The following is a 22,441-nucleotide window of genomic DNA, read 5'->3' as shown; positions in this document are numbered from 1 at the left end:
AAAAGAATAAGTAAAACTTTTTTTATGACTCTAAACAGCCTCAGAATAACTTACCTTTATTCCTGCATTCAATCTTCTTTGGTTTCTGAATCAGTCAGCTCAACTGCAACTCCATATAGCTCCACCTTATTTTCTGAACTCTCCTTCTCTGAAGACATCAAAGAGGTACCTACTGTGCATGCCTGATTTCCATTGGAGCAGGTGCAGTTAAGGGGTGGACCATCACACTAGACAAGGAAGCAGCTACAAGAGCTGCAGTTGAGCTGGCTGTGATTTAGAAATCAAATAAGATTGAATGCAGGTAGAAAAGTATGTTATTCTGGGAATTGTTTAGAATAATTTTATTGATATAAAAAAGGTTTACTTAGTCTTTAATGAACTCTGACTATTCGAATTAAAAAAAAAATCTGGTTAAGTCACACCTTTCTAATGCTTTTTTTTTTAACCAAAAAAAAAACACAAACTCAAATGTTCATAAATTGGCACCTTATTTATTAGTAACCTCATTTATTGTATTCTTGTATTCGAATAGCATATAATAGTACTTGTTTGGTAAAGGCACCACCGTTCCACCATACGTCAATCCTTTTAAATGTATGTATTTCTTAAGGACACAGTCCAGCACTGCTGTAGTATTTAGTATCAGTGAGTCTATGTATGGGCAATGTGTTTAAAGTGTGCTTAAACTGGTGAAAATATCATCTTAAACTGGTTAAAATATCATCTTGAACCTCCAATGAATAAAGAGCACAGAAAAAGTTAGGGCAATAGTGGCTCAATTGCATATTGTTCAGTAAAAGTTTTTCTCAGATAATGGCAAATTTCTATTGATTTATATTCTTAACAAATAGTAGGACTCAGCTATGTCTCAAGCTTTATTATGCTAAGCCCATAGCAGCCCTACTGACAAGACAAGGCAGTGATTTAATAAAATGTAAACGTTGCTAATTCAATATGTATAAGCATTAGAAGTGAACCATACCATTCAATATATAGAAATAATAAGTGGGGGTGGGGGCTGCTCACAAACCAATTAATTGGAAGACATGCTTTACTTCCTTTGAATTCGCTCAGACACTATCTACAATTTGACTCAACTTAAAAAATTAATGTCAACGTTTTTTGCTAAGTGTATATCAACCAGTGCCTGAATTGGTTTGAAAAAAACTGGCTGGAGAATGAGGGTGAAATTATGAGCGATGTGTGACCCTTTCTCAAAATGCAAAACAAGTAACTAGCTGGTATAAATTCCCTTGGCAAACAGTATAGCAGAATATATGATTAGACAATTCCAGTGCACTCCCCACCAACTTCTGAAGAGCTACTTGCATCTATAAACATGACCAGCGACTTTTGATAGCTAATATTGATCCCCCTAGGGCTATGTCTCCCATGATTATTGATTTAGAAAGGAAATCTACTTTTTTGTGGTTTCTGAAAAATGGGTTCTTTAATTATTTCATCCCAGGGTAAGAGATTGAGATTCAGAGTGCTGCCTTGATTCAGACAGTTAAAAATAGCTGTTCTTCTTGTAAGCTGTCCCTTGTAGACCAGTGGGCAATGTAATTCTGTTGTCAGTGAAAAATATTACAGCAGCTTTCAAGGTAAAAAGCCTGGGGATTGTCCTCACTTTAATTTTATTATATAAACACACAAAGAAAAATGTCTTTTTGTCAAGAAACACAACTGTCCAGATACAATGGTGTTTAATGAAGGCAGTGAAAACAAGCAGTGGCATAATACATCAAACTGTAAGCTTATGCTTCTAAACTTGTAACCAACCGGAGCAACATATCAGGTAAATATTATCTTGATTAGAATAACTGATTCTTTTGTTAAAAAAACCTTTAAATGTCAGATACAGGCTGCATTATATGAAACAGCCATTCCAAAATATAAAAGAAAAGCTTTCCTGTAAAGTATAATGATTCGGAAACTATTTTGTTTTTCTTATGAGCATCTTCTACTCATATGATATGATTTGAAAGTGATTAACCTGGATTCAGGGCTCCTTTAAACCTATACAGTTTTTTTTAACCAAAATCGAATTATGTTTCTGAGTTTATTTCTAGTTTGATAGGAAAAAGAGCAGGAAATAGGCACACATATCTAAAATACAGTAGAGTAGTTTAACCTAAGAGCAGGCTTTTCTGTTTGTTACACAGACATACCATGACCAGAATGTATTATGATATTATGAGTATGTGCAGATATGGTAAAACCTGAATATCCTTACCCCACAGTGTGCCAGCAAAGAAATCTAGCAGTATTGAACATTTCATGTAGATGTGCAAAGCAATTGTGTATGTGTATGTAGCTGCAGTTGCACCAGACATTTAATTTCGCTGGGCAAAGCAGTAGCTCAATTCTATGTTCAGATCAACTGGGAAAATATTTTACCAAGACAATGCAGTTACAGAGGTGCACAGCTGCAGTTTTAACATACTTTCTATTTTGAGCTCTTGCAGCACTTACAGCAGGCATGTCCAAACTTTGGCCCGCAGGCCAATTGCGGCCCGTTTTCAATTTCAGACTGGCCGCAGTTTTAAACAAGAATTCACCCACTCAAAGGCAGACCCAGATAAAAACTGGCACCCAACTGGCCAGCCTGAGCAGAGATGAGTAGAGCCATTTATCTTCTTGTTATGTCGGCTGCGCGCAGTGGTGCAATGTGCGTGTGACGTCATGATGTCACTGGATTAGGCGCTAGTTCTCGCCGGATGCTGCCATGGAGCTGTTCAAACAGTTTTGCTGCAAGACTTGTCTCCTTACAGGATTACTCCACCCACCATGACAGACTGCTGGCAGATTACTACTTTGGGTGGCTGGTCTCAACATTGAAGAGCCCAGAATGTACAACATACTCTATTTACAATGGTGCAAAGCTTGACTGAGCGTTTCGGCGCCAGATGCATCTCTGGTGATGAAAACTTATGATCTTTAGTTTAAGTTTGTGTTATGTCACCTATTTGCTTTTATCAGCTCCATTGTCTCCTATGACTAAATATGTCCAGACCGACTTGGAGTGATTTCATTCTAGTGAAAGTATCAGAATATAATTCCATCTCACTTACTCCCTCTAGAACCCACTGCATTGGCCACTTTGCTGCCATCTCACGATGGATATCTATGGTCAGTCGTTTCATTTCAACGCTAGTGGGTAAAGAACACCTGAAGGGGACCCATCCCACTGGGAACTTGGAAAGCCTTAAATAGTTTCCTATATGGGAGCTTGGGGCATTCCTAGATATATCAACATGTGGCCAAATGCTTACAGGGGTTAGTCACAAAATAACTGAGTAATGCTTCAAAGAATGGCACTCTCAATGGTCGGCCCCCACACTTTTTCACCTCACCAAATCTGGCCTTTGTTGCAAAAAGTTTGGACACCCCTGCCCTAGTACCTCTTGATAAAGGGTCCTGTGAGGCCCGAAACATTGCCACATATAGTCTGCTCACATGTTTTGAGCTAATAAATTCACTTTTTGAATAATTATCACTTCGCAGTGTTCTGCAGTATATTGGACTTTTCTAGTACTTCTAGGACCCTGGTGCTGAATATTTGTTAAAGTGTACAGCATCCCTGACTCAAGGAGGAGACAAGGAAGGTAGGCAGCCTAGGGGACCTAGTTACCTGGGACTCCTAGTTCTGGTTTAGATACATTGGGGAAGATTGTGTGTAGCAAGTATCACTGTGGAAGCTGTGCTGGTGACTAATAAAGGGACATTCCTGAGTTTTGCGGATAATTGTGTGGAACCTTCTGTTTATTGTTATTGTAAGTGTTTATTACAATCCCTGGGGTGGTAACGGTTGTGTGAGTGAAGGTTGGCTAAGGTACACAGAGAGAGACTGGACAGAACATTCCACAATACACACTATGGAAAGCAGAGTGACTTCAAGTCCCAGAATTCATCTCTTTTGCAAGAAGTTAACATTTATTCTTTTGCCCAAAGAATGAACTCATGTCAAAAAGTGGTATATATTCTCTTTAAAGAACTTAATTAACTTGCCTGAAATCTTTGAAATGGGTATGGTCAGGAGAGGAGTTGGAGGCAGGAATGGCAACTGTTACTTTGTAAAGATGACAGGCAGATTGGAGAGCAGAATTGGGTGGGTAACCTTTTTATTACATTTTAAAGGTTAAAATGTAATAAAACAGGAAAATCTATCTTGCACACATATTTCTGGAGGATTGAAGTGGTGCAAATTCAGTTAATGGAAGTCCACTTGTCAGAGGGTTATTATAATAGAGATAGGAGATGTTAAGTGCTTGAATAAGTGATTAAGTAGAGTCATTAGCAACATAAGAGCAGAAACAGGGCATGAGGATGAAGCTTGATTTAGCAAGGTATTAAATGTAGAAAGTGAAGGACAGAGTCAGATATCCACAGTTCTTGTGCAGTAATTTTTTCTGTTTTGACTCATTTGTATTGCTTTTAGTCCATGAGCCAGTGATTAAGCACTTTCATATAAAAAATTTATAAGACACTTCGGGTAGTATGTTACCTGCCCTGAAACATGCTTTAATGTGCTGATGAGAAACACAATTGCTATTTACATTTATGGTTCTAGATTATGGCTTATTCATGCCCATTTGCCACATCAAATATGACAACTTCATGGAGCTTCATTTAAGTGGCACTGTGCTGAAAATTGATCTTTTCTTGCTTCAAACATTTTTAACCAGTGAGAATGATCCTACATGAAGTTTACTTCCTACTTCATCGTAGTCCTGCAGCCCGAGGGGTACTTGAACTGTATACAGGAGCCATTCTGATGAAGGGTGGCTTGGCTGCCCAAAACATTAGTTGTTTATTATAATAAATGGGTTAATACCTTTCATGCAGCTACGTGTGTGCGACTCCTACTTCACTTTGTATCCTATGCCAGCCGAAAGGGTTGCACAATGCACATTGTGGCACACTATATAATATCTAGAATTCTATGAATCAGATTCCCATAGAAATCCTTCCATGATGCCCCCTAAAGACCCTTATGAATATACTTAGCACACTCTATGCTTTTACATTTTCTGAGCTAATTGAAAGAAAAAAGTATTTAGCATGCAGGCAAAAAAGAAAGGCATTACAATGTCAAACTTCAACTTTAAGGCTGGCTAAAGCAAAATACAATTTTCATAAATGAGCCCCATTGAATGTGTGGGATTTGTAGCAGGGTTTCTTGTACAATGAGAGCATATTAACCTGAATATTGAATACCTGACTACATCATGAAAGAACTAGATACCAGAGACAGAAAGTTTGTGGGTTGTAAGTAACTTCCAAATCTGTGCACCGTGTGCCTAGAAGGGAAGGGTTGGCATCAGGGCATGCAATTACATACTCTTTAGTGGAAGGAGTGGAAGTAGATACTATACAAAAAGGGGCCTTGTACTTATAGCCTGGTTAAGGTGTTTGGTACACAGCTTCATTGCAAGTTAGCATGCCATTTCATATATACTGAATTAGTTATAACCAGTATATTTGCTAATATGCATGAGCACAAGCAGGCACAAATGCATTGCAAAGAGCATTTTAATGGGTCAATTCTGTGCCCACTTCTGAGCCTAACTATGCTCTAAGAGAAGTCATAAAGAAGTGTAATAAAACCCGATATTTTTGCATACTAAGAACCAAACATGTTACCTTTCCAAGCAAAGAAACACAAAGAAAGGAGACACCAAATCAACAATATAAAATAAAAATAAAATTAGTTAAAGTGAAGGTGTAGCCTATTTAATTTTCATATAAAATGTGTTTATTTTTGTATAAGACATGCACTCTATAACATGGGTGATCCAAAGGGTCATTCCTGAGTTTACTGTAGTAATGTAATCCTTGCATACTGATTACAGTATGCGGTTCTGTAAAAAATGTTAGTTTACATTGCATTGCTTCATAGTATTGAGTCATACGGCATATAGAGCAGTGAAATCCTTCAGCTCAATTTACTAAAATAAAGGATGCTTACCACTTATGTGTAGTTATTAGCTTTCAGACAATATATTCTTGGAATAAGTTACTCTATATTTATATCTTATAAGCTTACTGCGGTGGAAATTAGGTATTGCAGTAGATGATGTGCAACTGGCTCCCAAACTGCTGAAATTCAATTGTGCATTGGTGAGCAGGGAGTTTTAGAATATAATAAAATTCATTGCATCTACTGAAACAATTTAATTGTGGAATACCATTTTAGGGGACCCCTGATTTTTCAGGGGACCAGAAAAAATTGTGTAAAATACAGGAAAATGTAAAATCCCGGAAGTGTATTATGCATAATATATACAATGTAAAATGAGGGGAAAAATGAGTAAGCCTACTGCGGTGGAAATTAGATATTGCAGTAGATGATGTGCAACTGGCTCCCACACTGCTGAAATTCAATTGTGCATTGGTGAGTAGGGAGTTTTAGAATATAATAAAATTCATTGCATCTACTGAAACAATTTAATTGTGGAATACAATAAAAACCATTTTAGGGGACCCCTGATTTTTCAGGGGACCAGGAAAAATTGTGTAAAATACAGGAAAATGTAAAATCCAGGAAGTGTATTATGCATAATATATATGATGTAAAATGAGGGGAAACTTAAAATCAGGGGGTGTAAAATTGAGGTTTCAGTGCACTTTGTATATATGCATCTTAAAATAAAATTAAAAAATATTTGGTGACTTTTTGAAAAACATGCCAAAAAACTTTGATAACTCTTCCCTCTATAAACTATCTTCCTATCCAAGATCTCATCCTGAAGCCAAGGTAATATTATCAAGGTAAACCCTGGAGCTAAGTGCAAGGGATCTAAATGACCAGCAGCCAGATTATACTGGTTTATGTTTAGAGATTGGCAAAATCAGATGCAGCTGGGATTGGGTGAGAAGCAAGGAATTAATTTGGTGGAAAGTTGGGCTGGAGTGGAGAAATAGAGGGATGTGATGTCAGGGGAAGAAGCTGTTCACTTCCTTATCTTCTGAGCAGGTGGAAACATCCCACACTCCCATATTTTGAATATTTAGCGAAAATGTCAGGAGTTTTTCTTCTATTTGTTCTCATAATATCTATTAATAACTGAACGTGGATGTTTTCCTGTATGCACTGCTAAATTGTGGTTTCTGTGTCTTTACACAGTATATACGTAAGACGTGGCACGTGTGCTGGCACATTTTCTTCTCTTTGTGTACAAATATTGGCTTTTTATCGTTTACGGCAGCTGGTCAACTCCAGAATGTGGGTTAGACTAAGCGCTGGGGCAATAGTGTCTATGGCAATTGGTCAACGCCACAGTGTGAGATAGACCAAGCGCTGATGATTTCTTTCTGTGTTTCTTGTACAATTTTTAGCCAAATATTGCCTATGGCTGCCATTTAGCCTTTAAAAAAAGAATTACTTATAGATGTATGCTAATTGGCTGGGGCAAAAAACTTTTTCACTATAGCCCATGAGTTAAGGGGAAGTGCACTATGGTCTTATTACTCAGTCACATTGTTTACTAGGGGACCTGATTTTAAATGCACTACAAACTTAAAATGCTAATAGATAGTGTAAGAAGGTAATTTTTTGACGGTGCACGTGAGCTTACATATTTTGGCCAAAGTGTGGTACTAACACCTCATTTTTTGTAAAAATTATTTTTAAAGGTAAACCGTGCACTGGCAAATTTTCTCTTTTTCTTTGTTTACAAATATTGCCTATATATCGTTTACAGCAGCTGGTCAACTCCAGAGTGTGGGTTAGACCAAGTACTGGGATAATGGTGTGTGAGGCACTGACTTCAGGCTGGGTTTTTTTGCCTTCCTCTGGATCAAAATAATGGATATATGATAATGTATTATAAGTTTTATTTGTTACAGCAGCAGTAGGAATTTGAGTACTGCACAGGAAATTTTATAAGAGGTAGAAAGGAGGTTCTCTCCTGTGACTGCATGGTGGGTTGATTGATACAGATGCTACCACTGCTTGTGCTAGGTGACAGCCTGCTTGGATTTCCTATCATCGAGACACTGCAGATTCAGGGCCGTCAGCAGGGCTGTTAGACTTCTCTCATGGTGGAAGATGCAGCTCCTGCTGGTAGTAGAGTTTGGGGCCATCCTCTCTGTAGGTAGAGGCAGCCTAATACTCAGTGGTGGATATGATGACATAGTGCTGATCTCAAGTCTTCAGTTAAAAACCGCAGAGCATAGTAGTGATCTCTTATGGAATTGTGGCTTTAGAATAAAGCCTTGGATTGAGCTGGCACAGTTCTCATTTTTTTTTAATAAATGCTGTGACCTTTTTACTCGGTTTCTGTCTCCTGGTGTTTCATTTAGGTATGTAACAATGGGGTTCAGTGGGATGGCTCAAGGCAAAAGGGTCAATTGAAGAGTCCCCTTGACATGCTTAAGCAGAAATGAACCTACCTTCAAAACTTTACAGTCAGCATTACTAGAAAAACCCAAATTTGTCTTTTAGACTCAGATGCTTAAAGGCAATTCATGTATGGCAGACAAATACCACTCCAAGTAATATGTTTGGTGATGCTAGGCTTGTTTGCAGCTGCTATCCCATAAAACGTATGTTCACGACAAACATTTCTTTGCTGACACTGCTTCTAGAGACAGTTTGGAACTGTGAGTGTTCCATTTTAGGACATGTGATTTTACATGGGTTGCCCTGATACTTTTACAAAGTAAGTGTTTCACACTGGTGTGATAGGAGTAGATGCTGCCTGTTTTACAGATAAAGGGTGATAACCTGGGACAAGGGTGGGAATTTTGAATAGGACCACTAAACAGGTAATCATTGGTTGAATTTCAGTGATGTTATGTTTGATTATTGCTGCATATTACAGAAGGAACCATTGTTGTACTCGTGTAATTTATACACTCAATAGATTATGCATATGTATGTGGGTACAACTGCTCTGTGGGTTGGTTATAATATTATGACTAATTACCTCTACCTCTGCCTTTACTCTGTATCCTCTGGGTTTTATTCATTGTATTATAATAATATTTGACATTATCCACCCAGAAGGAACCTTCCTATCAACATTTGTTATTGTGATGTTCAAAATTTGTCAGTTTTCACTAGGTTCCATAAATATGAATATTTTTCCATCAAAATGGGTTGCCTGCTTGTGCACTCCCTGTTTGGCATGGCTTTTATTACCAAGGATAAACGCAGCTGACATACAGTACATACATTTTCAGGATTAGGATAAATGCACTGCCACAAAATCAGAAAAAGGCCAGTAGCAGAAAAGACAGAACTTAGAAGTTTTCTGTGGCATATCAATATAATATTGTTTCTCTGCAATGGTGAAAACTTATTGTTTGCATTTTGTTTTGCTGAGAATTTTTTTTTTCCCTTTTAAACAAAGAGAAGTAGAAAAGCAGGAGAAAGTGACCATTGATTCCAATGAATTTGGCACAAGAAAAAATGTGGGGAAAAAATGCCCAGTGACTCCAATGCATTAGGTGAAATTTTGGCATTATGCTAATTGTTTTGCTTTTGTTTTGTTTTGTTTCACTAATTTTTGGTCAAGGTGAAACACAGCAGTTGTGCTCATCGGTACTATATGCCCCCATACATGGACCAATAAATGCTGCCGACAGACTGATTTGGCAGCTTATTGGCCCATGTGTAGGACCCTCTGATCAATATCTGGCTGAAAGTCAGGCAGATGTCGATCGGGTAGGGTAAAAAACCGTATGTCGCGGCCGTATCTGTTAGTTAATGCAGTCCCGCGTTCCGACCGCCCATATTGCCTCCATTCTGATCTGATCGTTGGGCCCTAGGGCCCACGATCGGATCAGCCCGATATTGCCCACCTTAATGTTGTCATATAGGGAAGAGATCCACTTGTTTGGCCTGTGTATGGCCACCTTAATGCAGGTATGGGACCTGTTAATCCAGAATGCTCAGGCCTGGGTCTTTCCGGATAACAGATCTTTCCATGATTTGTATCCTCATACCTTAAGTCTACTAGAAAATCATTTAAATGTTTGAATTACTTTTGAATGTGTTCTAATTTATAAAAAACTCAAATGTAAAAAAAACTCGAATCAGTGTAGTCGGGAGAAAAACTCCAATACTCAAATTGATTGAGTTTTCGGCGAAAAAAAACCTCCAACAAACTCAAACATCATAAAGGCTACAAACATCTTCAAATGGTTTAAGGGACTGCTGCCATTGACTTCTACATGACCTCAACAGGTTTTATCTGGAGTAATTTTGGATTTGTGCTATTTCCAGCTTCAGGGTAGAATAAATCTCAAAAAATTTAAGTTGTCATGTAGAGCTGTGGGGCTTACTTTCAGATAATTTATGTAGACTCTATGCAGAAAACAATGGGTTTGGTGACTTATAAATAGAAGTCAGATGTTAAATATGGCTCTATATAATATAATATATGCATCTATAAGATCAAACCCTTTATTAAAAATTGGGCTTTTGCTGCCATAAAATTATTGACTTGCAGATGCAGGGCAAACAAATAAAGTAACTTTCTGGAGTTATTGGCAATCATTGGGTTCAAGTATTTACTCATTAAATCCAAGTGATATTTGGTAATTCTTTTTAAAATGATCTAGTGGAAAAAAAGTCAAAAAGGATTAATGTCATTATACAAAATATAAAAGCACCACTAATATTGATATCGTTTGAAAATTAAAAAGTAAGACACTCATCAATAGATGAGCTTAGGTGAGATTACATCCAGAAAAGCAAATATCACATGCTATGGATTTACTGGAACTGCACATACAAACATTCATAATATCACCATTCATTATTGACAAAAAAGGCAACCTGTGCTACTTAATTTATTTTAAAACCAGACATCAAGATAAGGATACAGATAGAGATGATGCTATGCTAAAAGTTAAAAATCTCAATCTCCATGTCTACATGGGAAAAATGATACTATTAAAATGCTAAATGAGAGCCAAGTACAGACGAAATTAAAAATGAATTTTATAATGTCAGTTAAGAAAAAAAAACCTGTAGTATGGTTTGTTAAATATCACAGACCTCTACAATGTAGTCATTTCCAAATACTTGATATGAAGAGTGTTCTGTTTTCAAGTTTAGTTCTTGCCATAAGTATAAGACTTGTAATGTCATCTTTCATAAATCTTTCTATTAGAGTATGTGGCATTCATGAAATTAAATAGCTTTATGGCCACAATACTTCGAATTGAATCTATTCAAGGTTTAAAGTCTCTAAAATAAATGTACTAAGGGCCTCTAATGACATACTGGTCATGGTACTCATAAGTATAAGTATGGGCCAAACGAATGCCCTAGGCAATTAGAAAATCAAAGGAAACCATTACCTAGTGGAATACAAAACCCACTCAATTATTATACATACTTTAATAGCAGCCTAACAACAACAATCCTACAATCAGTACATCACATTTCCATAGAAATAAGCATGCTGAATCCCACAAAAAATCATGTAAAATGGGGCACTTTGAAAGTAATTAGCATTGAGAACTTTAGTGATGCTTTGTGAGGTTTTTTGTCTTGCATGAAGACTAAACTTTGCTTTGACAGTGATTACTGTAAATATATAGTGACACCAAAGTATGCTCCCCCTAAGCTGTGCACTTGTGTGCATACATACACATTTTGATGCCAGCATACATAACAAATTGCAGTGCATACAAAGAGTTTTATGTGAAAATTGTCATATGCCTACCAGCATTGAATCAGATCTTTAGTGTCTTTCCAGTAAATACAAAGAAGAATAGTTATTTCAATTACTGGGTGATGCAACTATTAGGGATCCAAGCAAAATCATAAACATTAATCATATAGCTTATCAAAGTCATCTTAGAAAATATTTTCCTATTAAGAAAATAATTATATGTTAATCATGTTATGATGAGTTTTTTCAAGCACGAGAGACTTTAAAATATAATTGCTAATGTTTTCCATTTTTTTCTGGCATCAAGTGAGTGCAGTATGTCATTTCCCCCAAGTGTCTCCCTTACTTTTCACAGTAAGTTAGTTTTATTAATAATATTTTCTGATCCATGCTAAACCATCAAGCAATAAAATTCAAATTGGTTTGATAATATACCTTTGCATTCATGTGAGGTTTTTTTTAGTTTTCGGAGTAATTAAACAATATGCAAATGAAATGTAAATAGCTTGAAAAATGATGAACTCAGAATGTACTTTTACTTGCAGCCTGATCACGCTTTAAGGCAAATTCACTCTGCATAGTTCTTTCTATGTGAAACGCCGCAATAAAACTAAAAGTGTTTTAATTTCCATCAACCCCTTCATAGTAGATCTTGACTGGTGCTTCAGAATAAGGACTTACTTCGTAATAGCTAAAATGTTGTTTATTTTTTTTACAGTTGGGGAGAAACTGATTGATTGTGGCATTAAAAGTGGAACCTCTTTATTTAATCCTCTTTACAGAGTCTTTTAAGTTCTCCATATCAGTTTTCTGGCCATGTATTGATCAAAATCTGCTCTGGCGGTGCTAACAGTAAAAAGGAAAAAAAACACACAATCTAAATCCCTATCTGTTTACAATTGATGACCTTTAGAGACCCCCCCCCCCCAGGCTCTGTACAAATCAAATACTCATCTTGGAAAAAGACTTGAAATAAAAATATATTTGGTGCCTAGGACATTCCTTCCTTTACTCTTTTCTGCTGGCCACATCAACAGTGATTTAGTTATTAGCTAATCAGATAGCTGATAATGGTAGAAAGTCATAGAACACACATGTAGGGACTTTTCCCATCCATGAATTTACCTAATTTATCGGAAGATAAGATAAAAAAAAAGTTGGTTCGGGAAAAATCTTGATAAAATCATGAACCAATTCGAATCATACAACTTTTTTTGAATTTGACTCTTGAATGATATGCGAATAAATTTGTCAGGCACGAATTTGTGGCAAATTCCTGTGTTCCGGCGCCGGTGAATAAATTTGCGAATGTCTTGGCAGTGAAAATTCACCTGCGGCAATTTTCGATTTTCAAAATTTTTTCATGAAAACGTTCGAATTGCTTGATTTTTCCGTGAAAAGGTTCGAATTGCTTGATTTTGCGTGAAAACGTCCGAATTTCACAAATTTTTCGTGAAAACGTCCGAATTTCACAAATTTTTCATGAACTTTCAGCTTTCACGATTTTTCCGCACATTTTTTATTGTTTTTCGAATTTTGCAGGAAATTCGCTAATTTTTCAGCGAAGCGAAACGGGAGAGATCCGCCCATCACTATAGAACATATAAAGAAATGGTGAATGTTAGACCACAAAAATATTATGAAAAAGTAGATATAGGACAGACCATTTATTTTACCCTAATTAAAAGGTCGCAGTTTTACTATGTCCCATTAAAATCACATCACTGAACCAGTTTCAGCATACAAACAATGAAACATTGGTTTTATATTATAGAGTACCATAGAGAATTATTTGGCTTTATTCTCAACATTATCACAGAACATGAAGTTGCACTTTTAAGGCAGTTTTCTTTGGTAATTTTACTAGAAAATAAAAAATCAATGAAGCAGCCTATCTTAACTGTACACTACTGTACACAGTAATTGAAGAAATGGTGACATACTTATGTGTGGTTTCTAAATTATTATGAATGTAATAATGCAATATTTTGTCAGGAACAGAGAAATGAAGCAGATTATTTGTTATATTTGCTTGTGTTAATAGTACAGATATCTGATCCATCATCTGTAGTGCTTGAAATCTGTGTTTTTTCCATTATAGTAGTAAATGCCAAATTGGAATGGCTCTCATCTGTTTTTTCACAAAGGTATTAGAAGCTTATTATATAACCACGGAGGCCTCGTCTGTTTGAAAATTGTCTACAGAAATTGAATTAAAGTTAAAGAAATTACTGTTAATTACTTGTTTACACTTTCTCAGAAAAATCAAACCAAAAACAGTTGAAATGCAAGTTTTATCTAAGAAATAAAATTAATTGTCATAGTGTCTGATTCTAGTATAGCATTATGGGCCATACGTCATTTCAGCAGTGAATATTTTTTCATTCTATTAAGAAGTATGAAGCTTAATTCTGACTGCAGAATGGTAACTCAAAGGTAATAAAGCACTTTGCCTCCCTGTTTTGTGCTCGTTGGGTGTCCAGAAAAGTTTAACATTATTTATTGGAAACACTCTGAATGATTATGATCATAGTGTTTCATGATGACAATTCAAATCATGGAACTTTAGAATCATGTCTTAATCAAAAACAAGATTTACATAAGTAGGTATGAACTGAATGTTACATGTGATTAAGTTATTTGCAGATGGAGGAAACTAGGCGTGTTAATCACAACTGTAATAGTTCTTATAAGTATGTAAGTATAGAGTTGCAAATTATACCTAAATCATAATCATATTCAATCACAAGCTCTTATAAATCATTTTTTATTTTGCGTTTTTAAGACATTTGTTTACAGTGTCTTTATTACTTCTTACAGCAAAAAATAATTTCTCCAATGAATATAAATGAATATAGATCTTTTTCAGCTTACTAAAATGTGAAGCGATTCTCAAAATTCAACACTCAAAGTTCAACATTACTGAACAGAAACCATTTTTTTGCATTATTAGTTCCAGGTATGGAAATCTTTTATCCAGAAGGATTTAGAATCAGTACACACATAGCATTTTTCTTCATCCCTGCCAAGTGTGAAAGAATTCATATTCAAGTTTTTCCTAATTTTATAAAATTGAGGGGAAAAAAATAGAACATTTTCACTTTGGAATGTTCAGAACTTTTATTTTATAGATTTATCAGAGGCAAATGGCAAGTGTATTTTCAGTACTCCTGCTATCTAATATTCTCTCTATATTTTTGTTTGTAAATATACTAGCAGTCAAGTTGCAACTGTGAAAAAAAATGTATTGAGTTTAATAGCTAATTTTCTTAATCAAATCTTTAAAAAACACATTCAAAAATGTATAAATTAACTTCCCTAAATGACGCTCACTCTGTTAGAGTACCCATCACAGTCTCACATAGTAAAGGCACAAAATTACCCTAACCTGACAGCAAGTGCTGGATCAGGACCAGGAAACTTCACCAACAAGCCTGCTGCCTGGAAGAACTTTAGAGCACTGGGTTACCTTTTCTCCATAACTTAATGGTCCAAGGATCCTGAATATTAAATTGCATATCTAACCCACCTTGTATTAAAAATATGCCATTGATGTTCTCGCTAGAATCATGTTTGATGTTTCTACCAGATTTTATATACTGCCCAAGCTTTTGTAGTGAGTTCACTGGTATACGCATCTGAAAAACCCAAACTGAAAATCAGTACTGTTTGTATTACATTCTGATACCAATATAACTGTATATAATATACATTTCACAATATATGGTTGATTAGTAAATAATTCAGATTATTGGTACATGGCAGCTCAGAAACCAGCAGATTTAGCACTGGGATTTAATAACCAGCCCTGTAGCATCAGTTAATGTGACCTCCTAAGCTTAGCTTCTCAACAGCTTCCTAAAGCACACTGAGGATGTCACAGACACTCCTATCAAAATTCAAGGTGGGACACCTATATATAAATGCCATATTTTATACTAAAGTATAAATGCATACCTGCTTTCTGAAAGAGATGATATCCGCTGGCAGTCAATAACCACAGGTGATAATTTGCCAGGGAAATCCAAATTTTCTTTCACATCCCACAAACGTGAAATAGTCCTTATGCCGATTAAATTCACTCCTTCGGTCACTTTTGCCCTATCAGACAAAAGAAAACATTTTTTTTAAAGATGTGTAAAATATATTTACAAGTTTTCCCTGTATTGCTGTTCCTGTATTGTTTGATGGAAATAAACATTTCAAATAAAAAGAAAAACAAATAAAAACATAAATATGTTAGAAATTGTACACTACATTTGCACTAATAAATAAGCCCTAATATGTAAGATAAAGAGATGTACTCATCAGCCCAATTCAGTCAATAAACAGTGTCACTTGAATTAGAATAGCTTCTAAAACGATAATAATAAAAAAATCCAAATGTTGTCATTTCTAAACATGGATGTAAAATATCAAAAGGTTTGTTGGAAAATGTTTTGATAATAAATTTGACCCTAATTCAATATTGCCATTATACATACAGGTGACAAGGGTGCGGTATTCATGCATAAAAAGGCCCTGAACAAAAACTGTTGTTAAATAATCACAGTTGTCTCTAAATTTGTTTCTGAAATATATCACAGTCTATATAGAATCAGCAATAAAGAAAATCAAGGTGAAGCAAAGAGGGAATGAAAAATGAATTTAAAATCCTTTGTCAAGATGATAAAGGACCCAGTGAGGGGCGAAACATAGATCATGCAATAAAGGATTTTTTTCTTCATTTAAAAGTCCCTGTGTGCAATTTCAATTTCAATTTTGGATATATGCAAAATAGAAGTAGGATGGAGCACAAAATTCAGCAGCTTTTACTGCAAAAGATTTAATGAGCACAGCTATATATATAAACAACTTCCACCAATGACGTCAATTAGCTTAAACAAAAAGGTCAAATAAAGGGAAGGTTTATTTGTGGACCAACGTTTTGATTCCGCACAGGAATCTTCGTCAGGGAGACGAAGATTCCTGTACGGAAATGTTGTCATCCAGCTTTCATTACCTACTTATGGTTGTGCGTTCCTATTTGATGGGACTATATATATATATATATATATATATATATATATATATATATATATATATATATATATATATATATATATATATATATATATATATAAAAACATAAACAGGTATATAAATAAACTTAAAAAATATAAATATGTACCAAGATGTAGAGTCCTGCGCGGGTCCATTTTTTGGGACCCGAACCCGACCCGTACCCGCAACCTGCAATCCGCAACCCGCACCCGCAACCCGCATTCTTACCCGCTTGGACCCGCAACCCGACCCGACCCGCAAGTACCTTCTCTGCAACCCGGACCCGCGACCCGCTGACCATCAAGAATCAGGAAGTGCTGTCATTATAAACCGGAAGTGACATCATCGGAAGTAGATATGATCAGAAAAAAAAGGAGTGAAACTGGAAGTGCTGTCATTGTGTACCGGAAATGACATCATCGGAAGTGGGCGTGACCAGAAAAAAAGGAGCAAATATTTATATTGAGAAGACCCGCAGCCCGACCCGGAACCCGCAAACCCGCAGAACCGCCGACCCGCGGGTATACCCGCACCTTGAACTTCAACGAAAAACCCGCATGGTACTGCAGGTTTTTGCGGGTAACCCGCGGGTACTCGACCCGCTGCAGGACTCTACCAAGATGTACAAAGACACACATCTTACACCATCATAATTTACTCTAGAATGATTGAATTAAGCTTTGCTTTTTTGATACACCAACCATCTGCGGTAGTCACACTATAGCACTATAGCATTTTATTACCTGTTAAGGATTATCAGTGATTTGTGCTACTGTACCTTTGTTAACTGACTCCTAGGCATTGAGTATACAGTGAACCATCGGTAGAAGCAAGAATAATGATGAAGAATCTAATTTAGTAGTTTGAAATGTCAACCCTTTGTATAAGTTATTAATGGCGTATGTGATACAAAAATGAAGAACAGGGTTAACAGAATATCTGGACAGTAATTTGTCCCAGTTTTTTTTGCTTTTTTTTTGCCAAAAATTCCCAAAATGGCAAAAATGAGTTCAATGCATTGAAGTCAATGCTCCTATTATCATTATTTTTTGTGCAAAGTATTTTGGAGTCAATAGGCCTTTTTGTCAGTTTGCCTATTTTTCATGCAAAATACATAGAAAATAGGCATTTTTGTCAAAGATTTTCATTTCAAAATGCTGTCACTGTTTCACAAAAAATCTTCATTGTGAATGAATGCCTGGTGACATATTTTGCTCATTGCTTGTAAAGAGTTCATGGCCATTTTCAATGTCAATCTTAATGGAGCCTTCCTTGGGAAATACAATATTATATGCACTAGTATTTCAGATTTTTTTTTTTAATTGTTTTTATTTGCACCAAAATATCCAACATACATTAAAAGCAAACATGTTATTACAGTTATGAATAAAACTTTGCCTTCTTGAGACTGGGTCTGGTCTACACACCCTTTTTGACCATCACCAGTCATAATAGCATAACATGCAATTGCAGTTCAATATAAGACAGAGTGTTGTTACAGAATGGAATTTATGTAATTGAATATTCCCCCAGTTCCCCAAATATTTCCCTTCATCCAACTCAATGCCCTTGCCATTTATCGATCCCTATGTCTGACTCCCTGTGGGTATTATTTGCCTCCCCGACAATTCCTCAGACATATACCATGATGTGAATCTGAACACTGAAGCTATTTCTTGTTGTCTTTGAGGGGACAAAGTATACACATATTTTAAGGGGCCAATTCACCAAGCTCAAGTGAAAGATTCGAAGTAAAAAAACTTCAAATTAGAAGTGTTTTTTGGGCTACTTCGACCATCGAATGGGCTACTTCGTCCTTCGACTACGACTTCGACTGCAAATCGAATGATTCGAACTAAAAATCGTTCGACTATTCGACCATTCGATATTCGAAGTATTGTCTCTTTAAGAAAAAAACTTCGACCCCCTAGTTCGCCGCCTAAAAGCTACCTTCCCCATAGGCTTGGCTAAGTTTTTTTGGTCGAAGGATAATCCTTCGATCGTTGGGTTAAAATCCTTCGAATCGTTCGATTCGAAGGATTTAATCGTTCGATCGATGGATTATTCTTTTTGCGCAAAATCCTTTGACTTCGATATTCGAAGTCGAAGGATTTTCATTCCCCAGTCGAATATAGAGGTTTAATTAACCCTCGATATACGACCCTTGATGCATCGGCCCCTAAGTTTTGAAGAAACTTGCTCTATTTCAGATTTTTACATTAAATTGATGGATTTCCATGAGAAAATAGAATAGTGTTCACTGGAATTATCCCTTTCTACATTTCTTTAAATAATAGTGTTGTAATAATTGCTTTTTTTAAACTATTTATTGGGGCAGTGTTTGGGTGCACATCATATCAGTAACAATTACTGGTGTGAACAAATCCAGTCTTTTCATATAAAATGTTGCTTATATTTAGCACTGAATTTAAGACTTGGCTAGAGGATGTGTTACTTGCACAGATCCATTTGCTTGTGTGCACCTACACACACAACCTACACACACAACTATGACCTAAAAAATGCAGCATGAATATATTTTTGTTGCCACAATCATTACCATGCCAGAATTTATACAACATCCATAATGATAACAGCAAAAAACAAACAAAACTTGCACCTGAATTACCAGTGTAAATGTATATTTGCACCAACATTGTTAAGTCACAGATTGTGCCTCATGCTATTTTGTTCAATAGCACTGAGTGTCAGATTGTACATGAATTTTGCACTTTGCATTCATAAATAACCTTAAATCATGTAATCGGTAATCATCTTTTAATTGCAATATAAATTGCAAAGAAAGGAAGGGGTCCTCCTCTTGGCTCTTCACTTACTACTTAAGTTATCTGTCAATAAGTCATTTCATTTACAAGAGTAGCTGAGGGATTTCCATTTGAAAGAATTTCAGAATCTTTCTGATTAACTCCTATTAATTTCTACTGACGCTCACAACTTAAGCACGGCAACTCATCATAATTGATTTCTAGCTCACATTCCTCAATATTCGTGCAAGAAAAACATGAAAAATAAATGTTTTTTGTTGTTCAAAAGAAAGTTTTTTTTGCATTATATGATTATGATTACTAGGGTTACATATAGCAAAGTGGTTCACAGTAAGTAGCCAATGGATTAGACTACTAATGATGTACTTTAGGTCAAGGAAATACTAATGTCCAGTCTAGATTTTGTTAGACTATATCAAATACAAAAGGATTCATAAGAATTTTTTTTTTAGCAGCATAGTCTTAAACAATCAAAACCTATCTGCATCTGTCAAATCCAACCTCTGTGAGCATAACTTCTTAAACAGTAATTCAGTTGTACAATGCAGTAAAGTCGCATGATAACAATGATTTAATCAAACTCTCTACTTCTCTACTTTTTCCGCAAAGAAAATGATTAGAAGAATTTAGAAATAAAGATTGTCTGGTAAGAAAGTAGGGAGGAATCAAAACTGCTAAAAAGAGGCCATTCTACTGTATATGTATTTCATTTTTATTGCATTTATTGCGTTTCTGCATGTTCCATATTCTATTTCCTTGAAACACATGCAGTTTATGCAGATCCATTGCCTGACAATGTAACATTATTGCAGTAATTAATTTTGTTTACAGCAGGAACCATTTATCTCTGGCAAACTGGCTTCAGCAGTGGTACTTTCTGCCTCTCCACTACAATTATGTGCTTGTAACACATGATGCCGGGAGTTGCAATAAAATGAAAACTTGTTTATTAACGTTGGTCACTAGTGATGGGCAAGCTGACCTGTAATAATTTGTGAAAGGTGAAAATTTGCAGAAATGCATTGGTCTATGGGCGACAACATGTTTTTTGACACGTAACAAATTGCTTGACAAATTTTTGACATGTGACAATTTTTTTCACCCGTTAGAGTCTATTGTCACTATTTTTGCAGTGAAACTCTGGTGTCCTACTAAGGTTCCAGTCAACACTTCCCCCTTTTTAGGGCCTTGCCCAGACACCAATCTTGCCAGGTGCGTTCCAGTGGGACTCCAACACTTTTCAAAGTAAAGCACTCTGAGGCCTTCCTATAATCCAGATATTTGGTGCTCAGTCCTCTAGGGAAACAGCCCTCCCCGGATCCACAGGAAACAACAAATGAAGAACCGGCATACAGATATGAATGCAAAAGGGGATTAACCCCTATGTGTTTAATGTGTAAAGCAATACAATTGTGTATTGCATTACACATTAAACACATAGGGGTTCCTCATTTGTTGATTCCAACACTTTTCACCAGTTCTCTCCCTTTGCCTCAACTATCCACTTCAACCCTGACTGGCGAGGTAACTGCTGGTCCACTATACCCACTCACTCTTGTTAGGGGCTACAGCTGCCCATACTAATTACCCTATCTCACCTCACACTCCTAGAGTGTGCTATGTTACAAGCTTGGCCTCTCACTAGCTAAATCAGTGACTCTTCCTGTGTGCTGCCTCCACTGCCTTAGTGACTTCTGCATGCCCCTCTTCCCATGACACAAATCTCTCTTTGTCTCCTACAGAACCTCCCCTTTTATAACCATCAGTCTCCACCCTTCTGGGATTTTCCCCAACTCTGATGAAACTACTGCTCCTCACTAGCTCTTTCTAGTAACCAACCCTTAACTTAACATCTTACATTTTACTCCCCATTACATAGTGCCCCAGACAAGTAAAGGGAAAAATGTATATACTACTCTGATAATTCCTACATTTCCAAACTCGAATCCACTAACATTCAAAATTGACCACTGTTATTTCCTTGACAGACAATTCTATTTAACTGTGTATTAAAATATGAAAGGGAAGTCACATCACAATACTGGATACTCTGTCATAACAATAAAATGCAGAGGAGATAAAGCTTTTAAGATATCTTGTAGGCAAGTAAAGCACAATGTGCCATGAGTCAGTGCTAATGGGAATCTTAATTACCCAACATTTGCTTTAACACAAACTGGCTCCTGTTCAGAAACATTAATATTTTATAGATTTAACATTGAGGGAACAGAGAACACGTTTAATCCTAATGTTGTATATTTGTGCTGTATAAATATTTACTAAATTTGTAACCACATAAGCATATGCATTAGAGTTCAGTTTTACGTCTGGAATTTATTAAGATTATTAGATTATAACGTTCCTTCAATCAGATAGTTGTCAGTATAAGAGTTAATGAGACCATTTAAGATAGATTTGTTACTGCCACTGCTTCTGCATGCCTTTCTTCATACATTTTGAACCTACTTCAAAGCCGTAAATAAATCTATCTTTTCTTTCCTCAGCCTTTGTATTCATTGATCAGTATTTTTAAGTATAATGTTGCCAGACTTCTGCCTTAATGAAGGATTCCTATAAAATGCCATCCCATTGCTGTAGATAGACCAAACCTGATATAGATATCTGGCTAAGATTACTCACCATCTCTCACCGCATCACTCCATCTCAACAGATCATTATCAAACTTTGAAATCAATATCAGTATTGAAATCAATATGCCACGGTTTGCAGTGTTAGATGTTTGCTCCATCTTTAGCAGGCAGCAGCCTCAATAGGTCAAACTCTAATGCCGCCACCAGTCCTCTTTGCACCGCATAGTAAATTTATGAAAAAAAACATCCACTGCTTGTTACTGGGAATAGTTTTAACTAAAATATACTAGGCCTCAGAGTTTGGAATAGGAAAAAACTCCCTATGCTCAAACCCAACACTGATTAAATTCCGTGTTTTGCCATAGTAGAACTTTTTGCAAAACTGCAG

At 36.2% G+C, this 22,441-nt stretch overlaps 1 protein-coding gene across 1 annotated transcript in view; it reads right to left on the bottom strand.

Moving 5' to 3' along the window:
* The window catches only part of tmem132d.L (transmembrane protein 132D L homeolog), a 431,717-nt gene that overhangs the window by 181,869 nt on the left and 227,407 nt on the right, over window positions 1-22,441 (bottom strand). Inside the window, exon 3 of the mRNA XM_041567229.1 lies at window positions 15,591-15,734. Coding sequence (XP_041423163.1) covers window positions 15,591-15,734 — 144 coding nt within the window. The remainder of the gene's footprint in view (window positions 1-15,590; window positions 15,735-22,441) is intronic.

This window comes from Xenopus laevis, chromosome 1L (assembly GCF_017654675.1).
Source record: "Xenopus laevis strain J_2021 chromosome 1L, Xenopus_laevis_v10.1, whole genome shotgun sequence".
NCBI classification, from domain to species: Eukaryota; Metazoa; Chordata; class Amphibia; order Anura; family Pipidae; genus Xenopus; species Xenopus laevis.
The sequence above is the reverse complement of the archived record's forward strand: the minus strand, read 5'-3'. Positions and strand labels throughout refer to the sequence as shown.